Source organism: Bubalus bubalis, chromosome 2, assembly GCF_019923935.1.
Source record: "Bubalus bubalis isolate 160015118507 breed Murrah chromosome 2, NDDB_SH_1, whole genome shotgun sequence".
In the NCBI taxonomy this organism is placed as follows: domain Eukaryota; kingdom Metazoa; phylum Chordata; class Mammalia; order Artiodactyla; family Bovidae; genus Bubalus; species Bubalus bubalis.
The window spans coordinates 70358736-70374773 of record NC_059158.1 but is presented as its reverse complement, the minus strand read 5'-3'; the positions used below and the strand labels follow the sequence as shown (position 1 = coordinate 70374773).

General features: G+C 34.8%; 1 protein-coding gene across 50 annotated transcripts in view; it reads right to left on the bottom strand.

Moving 5' to 3' along the window:
* TTN (titin) overlaps positions 1–16038 on the bottom strand; it is a 276641-nt gene that overhangs the window by 111191 nt on the left and 149412 nt on the right. For 30 of the 50 annotated variants that reach the window (XM_045163719.1, XM_045163748.1, XM_045163740.1 and 27 more), the window contains 28 exons: positions 15910–15993; positions 15716–15799; positions 15521–15604; positions 15332–15415; positions 15137–15220; positions 14971–15054; positions 14748–14837; positions 14534–14617; positions 14326–14409; positions 14115–14192; positions 13644–13727; positions 13040–13183; positions 12688–12765; positions 12407–12484; positions 12106–12189; positions 11054–11137; positions 10738–10818; positions 10171–10248; positions 9603–9716; positions 8057–8125; positions 5935–6015; positions 4959–5033; positions 4280–4369; positions 3778–3840; positions 3363–3452; positions 1609–1659; positions 657–1058; positions 209–487 (listed from right to left, as the gene is read on the bottom strand). In XM_045163719.1, coding sequence (XP_045019654.1) covers positions 209–487; positions 657–1058; positions 1609–1659; positions 3363–3452; positions 3778–3840; positions 4280–4369; positions 4959–5033; positions 5935–6015; positions 8057–8125; positions 9603–9716; positions 10171–10248; positions 10738–10818; positions 11054–11137; positions 12106–12189; positions 12407–12484; positions 12688–12765; positions 13040–13183; positions 13644–13727; positions 14115–14192; positions 14326–14409; positions 14534–14617; positions 14748–14837; positions 14971–15054; positions 15137–15220; positions 15332–15415; positions 15521–15604; positions 15716–15799; positions 15910–15993 — 2865 coding nt within the window. The remainder of the gene's footprint in view (positions 1–208; positions 488–656; positions 1059–1608; positions 1660–3362; positions 3453–3777; positions 3841–4279; positions 4370–4958; positions 5034–5934; positions 6016–8056; positions 8126–9602; positions 9717–10170; positions 10249–10737; positions 10819–11053; positions 11138–12105; positions 12190–12406; positions 12485–12687; positions 12766–13039; positions 13184–13643; positions 13728–14114; positions 14193–14325; positions 14410–14533; positions 14618–14747; positions 14838–14970; positions 15055–15136; positions 15221–15331; positions 15416–15520; positions 15605–15715; positions 15800–15909; positions 15994–16038) is intronic. The other 20 variants (XM_044933048.2, XM_044933073.2, XM_044933069.2 and 17 more) reach the window with 8 other exon arrangements.

Sequence of the window (16038 nt, the reverse complement as noted above, 5' to 3'; positions counted from 1 at the left end):
GATCTGAATAAGCAATACAAAAACTTCCTTAGTAAATTTCAGAAATTGCAAAAAATTCTCAAAACTGGACATAATTAATCTGCTATGATTTGATATTCTCCCTGTTAGGTAAGGTGTAAGACTGCTGATATTCTGATACTGGAAATTGAAGATCTCGCTTCTCTTTTCTTAATAGTAAGTAGAACTAATTTTCCAGCGAAGTACTGACCTACTACTTTCACGCAGGATGAGCACTCCAGGTTGTTGGCATTTTCCACAGTCACTGTGTACGTCCCAGCATCGGAGTCATCTGCATCATTGATGGTCAGAGCCCGCAACAAGCCGATGACGCCGGGCACAATTTTGCCGGGTTTCTCCACGACAATCTTGCCATCCTTCCTCCAGACCACGTCACGTTCTTTGTTTAACTCACAGCTTAAGTACAGTGGCTGTCCTCTGACCACTGTGACTTCCTCTTCAAGCGTTTTTACAAAACGCACGGGAAGTTCTATGGAGAATCGCGATATTAAAAAGTGGCAGAGACTTTTCAATACATACAATATTATCATTGAGATAAAACTTGGGAATAAATTTTGTTCAAGGGACAATAAAAATTGCTATGGAGGTTTACTGTGTTAACGTTCCATGGGGGCCATATTCAGAAGACTGGAAATTACCTTCAACAATCAGTTTAGCCGTGGAGGTCTTCTCCTTATTTCCCAGACGTAGAACACAGGTGTATTCGCCAGCATCAGAAAGTTGAACATCAATGATATGCAGCTTTCTGTCTTTTCCATCAGCGATGAATCTGTGTTTTGGGCTCTCACGGATATTGCTACCATCTTTCATCCAGCTTGTGACTGCAGTGGACGGGGAGACTAAACACTCAAAGATTGCAGAAGAGCCAACTGACTCTGCTTCAGTCAAGACAATGTCTTGGATTTCTTTCACAAACTTCAATGGCACAGCCTTCAGCTGGTAGGTGAATGGGGCTTCGTCAGGCGGCTTCTCTCCACCACTTCCTGGTCTTAACTTTTTCCTTTCAGCTTCTATTGGTGAAGGAGTCTTTTTGGCTACACCTAATTCAAAATAAAATCAAAAGTTGAATTGGCATTTCCATAAGGGTCAGAAAGTGCATACCTGGCTGTCTGCTGGGTAAAACCAGTGACCATGAGACAAGAGGGGAAAATTAAAGATGAGGCAACTGAAAGGTCAGTTGAATTTATCCTGCTTTCTTTCAGAAAGAAAATGAGGTGGCAAAAGGAATCCATGGATAATAAACACTCATTTTCTCAAGTTTGAAAGCCAAATGTATAATGTCCAGATTAATGTCTCATTATTTTATCTATCATGTATAAATATCATGTATATGGAGAATGAAACTTGGAACTTGTAGGGTTCATTATCCTAAAGTGTATATGTTACATATGTAATATCCACTTGAGTAATATTAGAGGTGTATTCATTGTGATATCAAAAGACATACTAGTTTTTGCAGAATCAATTAGAAATCATAAAGATTGATATAAATTTTGAAATGTTCCCCCTTGAACAGAAAACTGCCCTTGAATGTAAAGTTTCCAAAGAGTGAAAGGTTTTACAACTCAGGTACAGGGAAATGAATCTTACCTTTGATGGGACCTTTTGGCTTGGCTGCCTCCTCTTTCGGTGCTTTGGCTTCTGAAATAAAAATAAAACCCAGGATTTAAACAATTTTCAGACTTATTTCATGCTTAGTAGTAAACCATGTGGGCTGAATAATGAATGAATGAAGAAAAACTGGACTTATTTATGTGACTTTTACTGAGAATATCTGGATATTTCCAGCAAGGCATATTCTGAATGTTGTGACCACGCTAAATTGCCAGTGTTTCTAGGATTAAAAAATTACCTTCAGCAAGTAATTCTTCTCCCATTTCTGGAAGGCTTACTCTTACCTTGTGAGGAAGAGTTTTACTCTTACCTAGCTGTGTAAAATATTTTGTATGTTAATGTGTGTGCTCGTTTTGTGAATCAAGGAAATACCTTTTTATGTCAACAAGGAATCAATGTAGGCAAAAGGGAAATAACCCAGAAGTTACCAAAAGCCTTTCTTTATTAAGCTGGGCAAATAAATCCAGGGAAGACTCCAGAAAAGGAAAGGGTCTGTGTACTACAAAGGTACGAATTCTTTGAAGATTTCCCTTAATTAGACAATGAACTAAGGCAAAACCAAGACAGTTCTCACACTTAAGAGTTTAATTCAATTAATATGGGGCAGTATAAATTGTAGAACCAGTTCTTTAGTGTCAGACACTGGGGATGTGAGAAAAGCTGTACTCTTACACATACTTAATTATCTCAATGGCAGTTCTTGTCTTTTTCTGAACTAATAAGAGTATCACATAAAAATCATAAAAGTTTAAAAGAATAATGCCCAAACCATATCAGTGACAACATATGTTATATAATATTAAAATTAAACCATAGAAGAAAGAACACAGTATATTCTCATGTTATTAAACATAATAAAAATCCAAATATTTCTTGCTATGTACCAAGCACTGTGCTAAAAGTTTTGCATATAGTTAATCCTCATAATAGTTTTAATAAGTAGAGTTATTAAATATTCTGATTTTACAGACTAGGAAATTAAAATTTAAAGAAATGAAGGAAGTAGCCAAAGATCAAATAGTTAGGACATATGTTTATCAATGATCTATACATGTCAAATCATTTTGGTTTTGAGATTATCACCTAAGTAGTTCAACTAATACGTATTTTAAGTTTGTACCTAAGATACTGAGTTAGTACATTTAAGAAAATTATTATTTATCTAAATTCTTATATAGATTTAAAGGCAGAACTATGCAGTCCTTTTTTTTGTTCTTTTCATTGTGGTAAAATATACCTAACATAAAACTGACCAGTTTAACCATTTTTAGGTGTACAATTCAGTTGCATTAAATACTTCACAATATTATGCAACCATCAACACTATCCATTTCCAGAACTTTTTCTTTATCCCAAAATGCAGTCTTTTTAAAAAGTGAGAAATGATTTTTACAGGGCACATGGGAAATTTGAATCTCCATGGGATTCCTATATGTATGTCCTTAGAGAATATATGTCTTAACTTTGAACATATTCATTAATCTCAAAAGCATATAAATAAATGATGCTTTGCAGAAATACACATTTCAATCAAAATTGCACAATATGCACCTATGGATGAGAAAGTAGGTTGGTACAGGGTAGCAGATAAAGAAAATTTAATCATGAATTTATAAGCTCCCACAATTGAAATGATGCTTTGTTTCAACAAAAAGAAAGCTTGATTTTTAATGAAGTTTTCATTAAGCCACCAAAACAAACAAGCAAAAAGAAAACAACAGAATAATTACCTGCTTTCTTTCCAACTACTGGCACCGTCACTGGGGCAGCGATGGGAGTGGGTGGGGGCTCCATGGGAGGTGGTTTGATTATTTTCACTTCTGCAAAAAAATGTTCATTGCATTAATGTATCCTTTGTCACTTCCTAAAACCCATTTGCCTATTTGCCTCCCCTGATGAATTTTAAAATCTAATAAACTGGTTTTCAAAGAACAATATATTCTAATTATAATAAAATCTATATACAAGATAATAACATATTTGAAAATACGTGACATTATCTTAAAATACAACAGTATAATCTAAGACATTGGGGCATTAGAAATCATTTGATGCATGCACACTTTTACTCCTCTTATTAACTATACATTGTTTGTGTGAAACATGAAGGTATATGCTGTTGATATTGAGGGTAAGCTTGCTTACCTGGTTCAGGCTTTGGTTTTGGTTCAGGGGCAGGGAGAGGTATTGCTGGCTTAATTTCAGGCACTAAAACAATTCATAGTAATAAGCAAGTTATCACAGAGTTTTTGAAGTTTTTCACAAAGTCAAACCAAAATTGGACAGGTTTAATGTATCTTGGAAGATACTAGAATTTATACACAAACAGTCACCAAGTCAAGTACTTGACCCAAGTTTATTCTTACATTTAAACAAAGTACTTAGTAAATATAGCACGTCAGGTTTATTGATTTTCTAATGTTATTATTCATCTCATTGCCCATAAATACAATTTTCTTAGTTTTTAAAACTCAGTAATTTATTTAACAAATGGATGGGCATGAGGCAACTGCACCTGAGAGTGAATTGTAAAGAAAATTAAGCTGGATAAGATGAGTAGAGGTCATGTGTTCAGATCTTAATGCCAGTGTAATGATATTTTAATTGATGCATATTTGTATTTTTAGAGACAACTGGAAGTTTGTACCTTTTGTTGGTTCTGGAATTTTCCTTTCCTTTTTGGTAACAGCTGGAGGTGCTTCAACCTCTTCCACAGCTTTTGGAGGTGGTTCTGGCACTTTAAGATAATAGGATGATTTTCTAGTGTTATTTTAGGATTTGAATCCTTAGAAATCAGCTAATCTGAAATAATTAGATCAAACTATTTTCTGAAGCTCTGTTGTTGACTTGAGAAAGAAAACCCTTATATTCTATCAATTAATTTCTGTTTTCTCTTCTTGACTCTGCTTCAATTTATTTTTCTTTCTCTTATTTCACCTACTTGCCTCCCAACCCCATTCGTGAGCTCTCCCTTTCTAAATCACTTCTGAAATAGCAAATATACTCTTTGAGAATAGATAAAAATCAGCCCCCTAAAAGCCCCAAATTTTATGAAACATTTCTGACACCTTCCCATGAAGTTATTTTGCAGCCAACTTGATTATTTCACAAATAATAACAATAATGATGATGAAGTGCATGAATGGATTTGAGAACTATTAATACTATAAAAATGTTTAAACAGAAAGCAGACAATGGAAAACATAGACAGATGAAATATGAAGCTACATTTATATTTAACTCCATTTATGTTTACAAGATAAACCTGTTGTTAAATCTCAATTTTGTTAAAAGATAATTTCACAAATTTTTACTGAGATTCCTACCTGCAGGTTTTTTTATTTTTTCTACTTTTTTAGGTTCTACTTTAGGTTCTTCTTCTTCAGGCCTCTTTCTTAGAACTTAAAAAGACAAAAAGGTTTATATGTAAACCAAGACAAACGAATGAAGATGTTGAATAAGCTTAATGAATGCAAATAACGTACAAAGCAAGGAAAGTGAAAAGCATGAGATCAAGTGCACCGGGAAACTGGCTTTTACACTAAAAATGCTGTTAAGAAAAAGATCAAGTGTTGTTAAGGTAATTAAAATAGCACTCAGAGTCACTTTATATAGATAGTGTGTTCAGAGAGAAATCCATGGCAGAAATATCCAAACACAAAATGAATAACCTGAGGAGCAAAAAATTCTAATAATTCAATGTTATAACTTAATGAGAAAAGAAGAATTTAAATAAGTACAAAGTTAACAGAAGTGGAGATGGCCAAAGAAATGTAGCCAAGAAATAAGTAATTCTATGTGGAGGGAAAGTCAGAATTTGATTCTTCATTCAAATATCTTGTTTCTAATTCTTTAATATTTTATTAGTAGAAAGAAATGCTCAGGTTTTAGAAAATGTTATTTATTAGTTGTGGTAATCCTGTGTCACACTTTAAAACTGAACTTTGAGTTTAGGCTTAAATCATTTGGTGTAGTTTAGAGTATTTAATAGGCTTAGTGTATTTTACTACATAATTTGATTATGAAAATGGCAGCTATTGTCACTGTTATTAGTTTAGAATATTATCAATTTAGTCATGTCTATGAATGTTGTAAATTTCAAGATACTCTGAATGCTCACAAAATTTCTGCCTTTTTAAAAAGATATGAAAGTGATCATATTTAATTTTCAATGCAACTAGAAATGAATTTTGATATATTAGGAATCTAATTAAGAGAAAACCAAGGAACAGAAATATTTTGTAAGCTTTCAAGTTCTTTTTTGTTATTTGAAGCTGATACAATGTTTGAAAAATACTATACCGCTTTTGAGAACAACTTCTTCCTTTGGTTGAGGTTTAGGTTCAGGAAGTAATTTGCGAACTTTCTTTTCACCTCCAGCCACTTAAAAAAATATGATTTTAAATTTTGAAGTAAATTCATATAAAAAGTAAATTTCAACAAGTAACTGTCTCTTTCAAAACTAGTTAACCATGATGCATAAGTAATAATTCTTGTTGCATATAAATACCACAGAATTTAAAAGCAAGAACACACTTCAAGTTGTTTCCTCTGCATAGATCTATATAACCTTGTGATGAAATTCAACTGCATTAACTTCAGGCAAATATAATTCATTCACCTTAAAAGGGTGTAGATGTTATTCTATATTGACTTTATGAATTTTTCATTCAATGCAAGGTTCTTGACAGCATATTTGCCCCAATATGCAATTGTAGATTGTTCAAATCTACACTGATATCCCCCCCGACCATTAATTATAGTAGGCATGAGTGACATTATTCAAATCTTCTCCACTAACAAGAGAAGAAAGCCAAATAATATGGATTATGAACTTGATTTGGGGAAAGGAAAAATACTTAAAACAATCTGAATTTTTAGATATTTCTATAAAATTTCACATTTGGTGTTTTAAATAAGACATTTGCAATTTATTAAATAACTTTCATCTTATGTGACAAAGATAGATGTGCTTAACTCTTACTTGAAATTTTAAACATACAGAGCAAATATGTAAATATTTCATTTTAAATATTTTTCTGTCAAGTATTTTAAGTAAAATTTCACAAATATTAAATGTTTTTATCCATGATAATTATTTTAGAGTTACCAGTATTTGTAATGTAAACCATTTTCATTGATCAAGCTGGAGAGATGCTTATGCATTTAATTTCCATCAGTAATATCATTTACTTATCTAATGAATATAGTGAAAATGTATCTTGGTATCTGTTTTTCCATATTGTTATTTCATTTTTAAGATCTTATGTATGAGACTCAGGTGTAGAACACACCATTGTAGTTATTTTTAAAGTCATTATATATTAATATGTCATTGCATATCATTTAACGTTTGAGTGGCTTTGTAGAGGATTATTACATCCTCTGCATCCACATTAACATCCACAGCAACACTAATTTGTAATCTCTGTTTTATAAATGAGGAAATATATATTCAGATGGGTGATTTTTCCAAAATCCCAGAGTGAATCAGGAATAGATTCAACTTATGAGTCTGGATGTGTTAATTACTTAAATAGAACACTGTTCCCTACTATGCTTACTGGAAAAATGAACAATTTTATTTTCAATAGATGTTTTATAAACCTTTATGGTTCATTTATTTTTCTTTTCGGTCCAAGCTTAGATAGGGAAAAATACTGTTTAAAGAGAAATACGTTGTGAAAAAATGACCTGCGGTGAGAAAGAAACTTCCCTACAACATGAGATCTGTACACCCAAGAGAATGTTTTGGAGTCCCTGAGAAGAAAGTGATAGGAACGCCATAAGGAAATCCCTATGAATCATGTATTTTTTTTAAATTTAATTTTATTTTTAAACTTTACATAATTGTATTAGTTTTGCCAAATATCAAAATGAATCCGCCACAGGTATACATGTGTTCCCCATCCTGAACCCTCCTCCCTCCTCCCTCCCCATACCATCCCTCTGGGTCGTCCCAGTGCACCAGCCCCAAGCATCCAGTATATTAACAGTATAGAAGGAAAACAGGACTTATTTTTGGTGCTTATAACACTGGCTAAAATACTGTTGTTCAAGTGAAATCGCAAGGCTTTCTATTGCTAGCTCTCAGCATTTTAATCTAAGATGTGTCCTGATATTAATGTCAGCTAACCAGTAAAATTTGCTATTTTTTAGTTTAGGAAAATGCAAAAAGATATATGTCGATGAGACAAAACAACAACTCTCCATGAGTGCATGAAACTGATGATAGACAATGAAAGCAACACTCATGAACCAGGACTATAAAAGCTACAAAAACACAAGAAATCAGTGAGACTACTCTGATTTTTTTTTTTTAACGGAAAGAAGAAGAAAAAGAAGAACATTGAAGAAAGCAGGAAGAGCAAGGAGTTAGAGCAAGGGATACTGAATATGAGCATTTTCTAGACTGTTGAAATACCTTTCAGAGGTGTAAGCTCCACTTTTTCTGGAACCACAGGTTTCTCAGGAACTTTCTTCTTCGAAACAGCTTTAAAGAAGATGATCTTACTTTTATTATTTGTTTATTTAGACTGATCTGAAGCAAATTATTAAATACCTGCTTTATTGTCTATACCCAAAAGCATTAATAACAGCCAAGAACAGCCACTGAAGAACATACAAGAAGCGTTCAAACCATGAAAACAGATTCAAGTTTTACTCCAAAGTGGAGTAGTAAGTTAAAGTCTGGCTGAGAAGAAAGATAAGTTTTACTCTTTGCAGGGGTAAGAAATCTTCCTTTGCATATAGATTTTACAAGAAGGGAAACATATTTAAGTGTGTATCTTCATAAAATGTCAATCAACAGATGGGTAACCTTTTAAGAAGTGTTCGCTTTTTCTATGTCGGATTTAAAATGCCAAAGACTCTCCCTACAGGCCAGGAGTGTTGTAGAGAGGCAAGAAACAAGATTTCCTATGGAAAACTCTGATTTTGTGTACATGTGTAGGTAAGGGAAAACTGCTCACCTAAGATTATATCTAGATTATTTTAGATGGGGAAATCTCATGACACCACAAATAGACAACATTTTGTTAAAATAGAAATAATACAATTTTGCCAGTTTTTCAGCTTTTAAAGATGTTATTTTAAGAATTAAATAATATTGAATCAATTCAAAGTAAAAGTGAAAGTCACTCAGTCATGTCCGACACTTTGTGACCACATGGACTATAGTCCATGGCATTCCCCAGGCCAGAATACTGGAGTGGGTAGCCTTTCCCTTCTCCAGGGGATCTTCCCAACCCAGGGATTGAACCCAGGTCTCCCGCATTGCAGGCAGATTCTTTACCAGCTGAGCCACAAGGAAAGCCCAAGAATACTGAATTCAAAGAAAAATCTAAATGCAAAGAGAATGAAAGAAAGTTTAACAAGGGGAACAACCACAGAACACAGTTGGGTTTTTATCAAGTTGTAAAAAAAAGAAAAAAAAAAAAGTGGGGAAGCAGTGATAAGTTGTTCATATACCTTCTTTTCATGGTATATGAACACATCAGCTATTAGATCCCATAAATATAATGCCTATAGTATATTTTAAAGCATATGTCATTCTTTAAGGACAACGTTTTGGCTTTTGTATAAATTCATTAATGCAATATTAAAAATATCCTGCTAAGTTTTCTTCTACATTTCACATGCACAAGATCCCAAAGATATGCACAGCAATCACACTTTGAAATCAGAAAACCCTTTCACCCCACTCTGCATGAGAAAGTTAGTTGGACAGCCCCTGCATCCAGATGGTCAGGATGAAGCTAACCATGGCGCACTTTCTGACACTTTGGGCAGCAAGCGTGGCCTGATAACGCACCCAGGGCAGCATAATACACAAGTCTCTATGAAATTCTCCAGCATGATCATGTCCAAAAGTACACATTTAAAAAATACATTTCTTGCAAGCACCACTTCAGATGTTTGGATGGAAGTTTGGAGCAGGTTAATAAAACTTTGGAAGTATCATTTGATACCTTTAAGCTGGAATATTTTCTCCTTTACATCTTCTTTAGGTGGAGCAGGAGGAGGAGCTGGGGGCCTTGGTTTTAGTTTTGGTTTCTCAATAACCTTCTTTTCAGGTTCAGGTTCTTAAAAGAGTATTTCAGGAGTATTAGTATATGAATACAACGACTGGTATGTGGACTTACAGTATATTCAGCAGAAATATAAGGATATTTATGTAAGAAGTAAGAAGCATATTTAAGTAAGAAGTTTGCTTTTTTGGATACATAATGTGGGTATCCAACATAAAACATAAAAATGTTCAACATAAAACATAAGAATATCAACACTGTACATAGATAACAAGTACAGCACAAGCACTAATGAAAATGACAAAGGAAGCATCCATATAAGCCACACTGACGTGAAATAAATAGTACAAGTCACATGAACACAGACGACAGAGATGCACATTTAAAACAATACCTTACATACAGGTGAAGAGAGACATACTGTACACATCGAACAACATAAAACATATGCATATATATCAAGAGGAAGAATATGGTGATGAAGATTTAAGTCCGATTAACTGAATACCTTGTACTGGTGTTTCTTCCGGCTGTGGTTCAGGTTCTTCGGGTTCTTCAGGCTTAACATACTTTTCAATTTCACGCTCTTTAGAGAATGTTGACAAAGGATAAGAGGTTGTAATGTAAAGTTCTTCACAAGACTCATACACATTTCACACAGATGCAAAGATGACAGTCACAGAAACAAAAATATACGTATTCACTTACATAGAAAAAGAGGTTAATATTTCTATTTTCTTATATTCAAGCTTTCTACTGTTTGATGTACGTTGATGGCAAATGAAATGATTTTTAAAATCTGATGTTGGGTTATCATTGGAAGATCCAATGCAATGATTCCAGTTTTGCCTCAGTAAACTGTATCTTTTGGAATTTATAATTACAATCAAGAATAATCAAAGATTATACTTCAAAAGAAGTTTAATGATTTGAAAAACAAAGAAGTCAAATATGTGCTAGAATGCTTTTACATATAATTTCAAGAAGGAATGTTAGCCTATAAATACTTTTGTATTTCTAATAGGAATTTTCAAGAGATTAAAAATTTTATATGTATACATATATATATATATACCTTCAACAGGGGGAGTCTCTTTTCTACCAATGGTTATGGATGCTCTTTCTTCATATATTATTTCCTCAGGCGACTCTTCAACTTAAAAAACACAGTATTTTATTTTAGACTGAATTCAGAGTAGAATACTGTGACTGCTGAGTTTCAACGTATCAACTTAGTTACACACTAGAACATATTCTTCAGAAGATTTCAAAATGCCAATAACTTTACTACATAAGACAGGCAACAGATAAACACAAAAGATCCGTCTACAACCAAAGCAAGATGATGAGACGACTATCATCTTTCCAAGATTTAGAGCACAGCCATGTACCTTGTACAGGTGGAGCTTCTGGTTCTTCAGGGATAGGAACTGACACTTTCTCTTCTGTGACGATTTCCTTGGGAACTTCAGGCACTTTAAAGATATTGATTTTGTTTACTATTAAGAATTTAGAAGATGTACAAGATATTGCAAAGAGCAGGCAAAGAATACATGGGTACAGTACTTCATCTTATAAAACTCAGTGGGGAAAATAGCTTTAGAGGCAAGGCACCCTTTTGGACATCCTAATTTCATAAATGAGTCCTTGCAGCCTTCTTCATTTATTTCTCATCCTCTGTGTGCCTTTAAATATAGATGTTTTCCACTGGTCTAACTTTGATGATTTTAAAAACTGAATCTACATTTTTTGAGCAATCACTCCACTCTCAACTCTTATTTCCATGGTAATGACCTATGGATCTACATCTCTGGCCCCAATCTCTCCTAAGTTCCAGATGCATATTCTCAAATTCCATACTTGAAATGTAAAAGATATATTCACCGCCTTCTTTCTAATATTAGTTTGGGGGTTCAGTGAACCATTCTCATGGCCTAGCTTCAACTCTTGGGCTCATCTATTTCCCTCATTACTTTAAGAATAGACACCCACTCAATCTCCACTTCTCTTAAATCCAATCCTTTCCATTTCTGTCACCACTGATCTTACTCAATTTTTGAAGACCTTACAAATTGCAATGGCTCTTTTCTATTATTGTCCTCTTCTAAGAATTTGACCTTCTGCCAGTTATCTGAAGCTCGACTCCTGTTAATTTATACACCACTGAAGCCTATTGCCCACAGACTAAAGTACATGCCTTATATTAGCATTCAAAGAACTCCAAAACATGACTGGCATTATTACATCCAGCCTTATCTTTCAGGATAAGCTAGGTTTCTTCTGTTTGTCTGTCTTATTTTCTCCTTGCCTTCATTATTTCCCTCTGTTTTTCTGTAAAATCTGTTTTTGCATAAACTTATACTTCATATTTTTGTTATAAGAACTACTATTAAGATGCTTAACATTCAGATAAATACATTCTTTCTTTCTTCATGGTAGATACCTTTTACTCGCTGGATTTCTGGTTTTTTGGTAACAGGCACAGGTTCTTTCTTTACTGGAACAAGTCTCTTGGGCAGCTCAGACACTTTGAAGATATTAGTTTTATTTTAGAAAGAGTATTTAAAGACATTGGAAAAAGAGTTAAGAATAAAGAACTTATAATTAAAGAGCAGCATTAAAATTAATGAAAGCAAAATAAGGACATTTTTGTCCCTAACACTGAAGACAACTTATTGGATTCCACTTGAAGATAAATGAATACTTAAAAAAAAAAATTATAATGTCAATGATGATGTGAATACCTTTAATTTCTGGTGTTTCTGGCTTCTTAATAGTTGGGACTTTCTTCATTGGGACAACTTTCTTTGCCATCGCAGGTACTTTAAAGATATTAGTAGCATTTAATAATATAAAATTGCAAGATGCAATATGTACACATTAATTTGACAAGTCTGCTCAGGACTGTAACATACAGATGACAGTTCATAATACAGCACATAATATAGCACAATATAAAACAAGGAAAGAGTGCCAAATTTCTGACAACACACAAAAAAGTAAATATTTATTTTACTGTAAGTACCTTTAGGAGGTGGAGGTTCTGGTTTTTTGATGACAGGAACTTTCTTCTCTGGAACAATCTTCTTGGGCTCTTCAGGCACTTGAAAGATAGGGATTTCTTTTAGAGTCAAATGATGACAATGAAAAGATTAATGCTATGAATGAATAAAAAAGATCACACTTATGTCTTTGCTATGCTGCATTGTGTGTGTAGGACAAAAGCTTTATGTGTGCAACTGACTTTTGTTCTTGCCAATGAGATCAAATGTTAAGGAAGGAAATAGAAGACTGAAATGTTTGCCTTAAACAAGATAAATAATAGACATAAAAAATCAAATGGTGTATTCTTCCATTCAGTGAATCTTGTCTTGTACCTGCTGGTGGTGGGGCTTCCGGTTCCACCTCTTCTACAACAGGAACGGGCTCTTCCTCTTCTACAACAGGAACGGGCTCTTCCTCTTCTACAACAGGAACTGGCTCCTCTTCTTCAGGAACAATTTCCACAGGTTCTTCATAAACTTTAAAGATATAGTTAATTTTAATTGAATGTGTGGAACAGTATTCTAAAATGCCCAAATGTGAAACACAATAAATAGTCATCTTGATTTCTTCCCTTGTTTCTATTAATATCATCACTTATATTAAGATGAAATCCATCTTGTTTGACTGATTTCTGTGTCTATTGCTTTGAACGTTTGAAAAACCCCTTAGTGTTTAATGTCATTTACAGTCATTAGCTCACCTGTCCTGCTTTGTGTGTGCATTAGAGAAGCTTTGTGTAACACAGCTTATGATGGCCAGTGTCGTTGCTGACTATGGACCTCAAACAGATTTAATATTGGAGCTAATTAAGAACCGTGAAGTAAGACAAATAATTAAAGGACAGAAAATGACCAAGAGATACTGAATTAGAAGAGGAACAAGGCCTACATTAAAAACAGTCAAAAGTGGTAAGCTCATAAACAGCATTACATGTACCTTCTGGAGGAGGAGACTCTACTTTCTCAGGAATAGGGATGGCTGGTTTCTCCTCCAAGACAGGTTTCTTTGGTACCTCTGGCACTTAAAAGAAAGAGTTAGTTTTACTTCTGGGTAGTTGAGAAGTACATGAATTTTATACCATATCTAGTTCAAATAACCCAGGGACAGATCCATGAACAAAATTCACAATGAGGCCAGTGATCTGTTCTTGGATCCACATGGTCAGAAGAAAACAAAGCCTATTAACATCAACAAAACCATGTTAGAAAACTCTTCTAATACTTACAACAGACGTACCAGTCTTTTTTTTTTTTTTCAATCAATGATGCTATTTAAAAACATTTAAAACTCTAAAAGCCAGTATACTAGGTTTGTAGTTGTTAATATAAGATGTTTGACAAACAAAAGGATTTCCTATTGGAAGTGAAACCAAGAGTGAGTGCTTATCTACAGGTTAGTGACATGTACCTTTAGCTGGTGGGACTTCAGGCTTTTTGGGAACAGCTACTTTCTTTTCTGGAACGACTTCTTTTGGAACTTCAGGCACTTTAAAGATATTAGTATTTTAACATTATGAAGAATCACGTGCAAACATTCATCACATTTACACAGAACAAAATGCTTGTCAAGAGCTAGAGGTTGTATCCACCTCTCTTAGACAGTAGACAGTTACAAGTACCTTTAGGCGGCGGGACTTCTGGTTTCTTGGGAACCACTGGAGGCACTTTCTTTTCAGGAACAACTTCCTTGGGCACCTCAGGCACTTAAAAAGATATTAGTATTTAGCTCATCGTTTCAATGACATACGGAAATCATTAAGCTGAGCAGCGGAACATAGCATTTTAGAGACACATTTTTCTGTATGAAGCAGTGGCAGTGGGAAATACCTTTCGCTGGTGGTGGTTCAGGTTTCTTGGCAACAACAGCGGGTGGTTTCTTTTCCGGGACAGGTTTCTTAGGTGGGACGGTCACTAAAGATATTATGATTTATGTTTTAGAATCGGTGAAGAAGAGTGAGAAACAATAAAAGTCATAACGCCTAGAATCTGGCGGCCAAGAAGGGCAAAGATTGGCTAAAGCTGCATGGCAGCTGGCCAGTACCTTTTGGAGGAGGAGCAGGAACAGGCTCTGGCTCTTCTACGACTTCAACTGGAGGCTCCTCTGGGGCTATTTCCTCAGGCTCCTCATACACTTTAAAGACACAAGTTTGTTTGAATGCTAGAACTGACTCAAGCATATGAAACATTTTGTAAAATGATTTTTACAGTGCTCAGAAGAGAGTTTTTCCTTTTAAAAATACTAGTTTGGAGAGTTTCACGATTACCTGCAGGGGGAGGACTTTCCGGTTTGGGAGGAATAGCTTCAGGCACCTTCTTTTCTGGCACAGCTGCCTTTGGCACCTCGGGTACTTTAAAGAGATTAGTATTTTCATGATTAGACCGAAATGAAGACAAACAGACCGTGTCAAACAGCAACATGCGGGCAGCTACCTTTGGCTGGTGGGACTTCTGGCTTTTTAGGAGGTGCCACAGGCACTTTCTTTTCAGGGACAACTTCTTGGGGAGCTTCAGGCACTTAAAAGATATTAGTAAAATTACATTTAGGAGTTATGAGAGCACTGGAACAAATTATTTTCAAGAACAGAAGAGTTATATCTTTTTAAGCCTAAGGTCTGTGACAAGTACCTGTAACAGGTGGAACTTCTGGCTTTTTAGGAGGTGCCGCTGGTACTTTCTTTGGAGGGACGACTTCCTTGGGAGCTTCAGGCACTTAAAAGACATTAGTAAAATTATATTTAGGAGCTATGCAGTTCACTGGAACAAATATTTTCCAGAGCAGAAGCATTATGTCTTTTTAAGATCAGTGACAAATACCTTTAGCAGGTGGGACTTCTGGCTTTTTCGGAGGCGTCACGGGTACTTTCTTCTCAGGGACGACTTCCTTGGGGGCCTCTGGCACTTAAAAGATTTTAGTAAAATTACATTTAGAAGTTGTGGGAGCACTAGAGCAAAATGCTTTTGAGAGCAGAAGAGTTTTATCTCCTTAAATCTAAGGTGAGTGACGGCTACCTGTAACAGGTGGGACTTCTGGCTTTTTAGGAGGCATCACAGGCACTTTCTTTTCAGGGACAACTTCTTGGGGAGCTTCAGGCACTTAAAAGATATTAGTAAAATTACATTTAGGAGTTATGAGATCATTGGAACAAATTATTTTCAAGAGCAGAGGAGTTATGTCATTTAAGCCTAAGATCAGTGACAAATACCTTTAGCAGGTGGGACTTCTGGCTTTTTCGGAGGCGGCACGGGTACTTTCTTCTCAGGGACGACTTCCTTGGGAGCCTCTGGCACTTAAAAGATTTTAGTAAAATTACGTTTAGAAGTTGTGGGAGCAC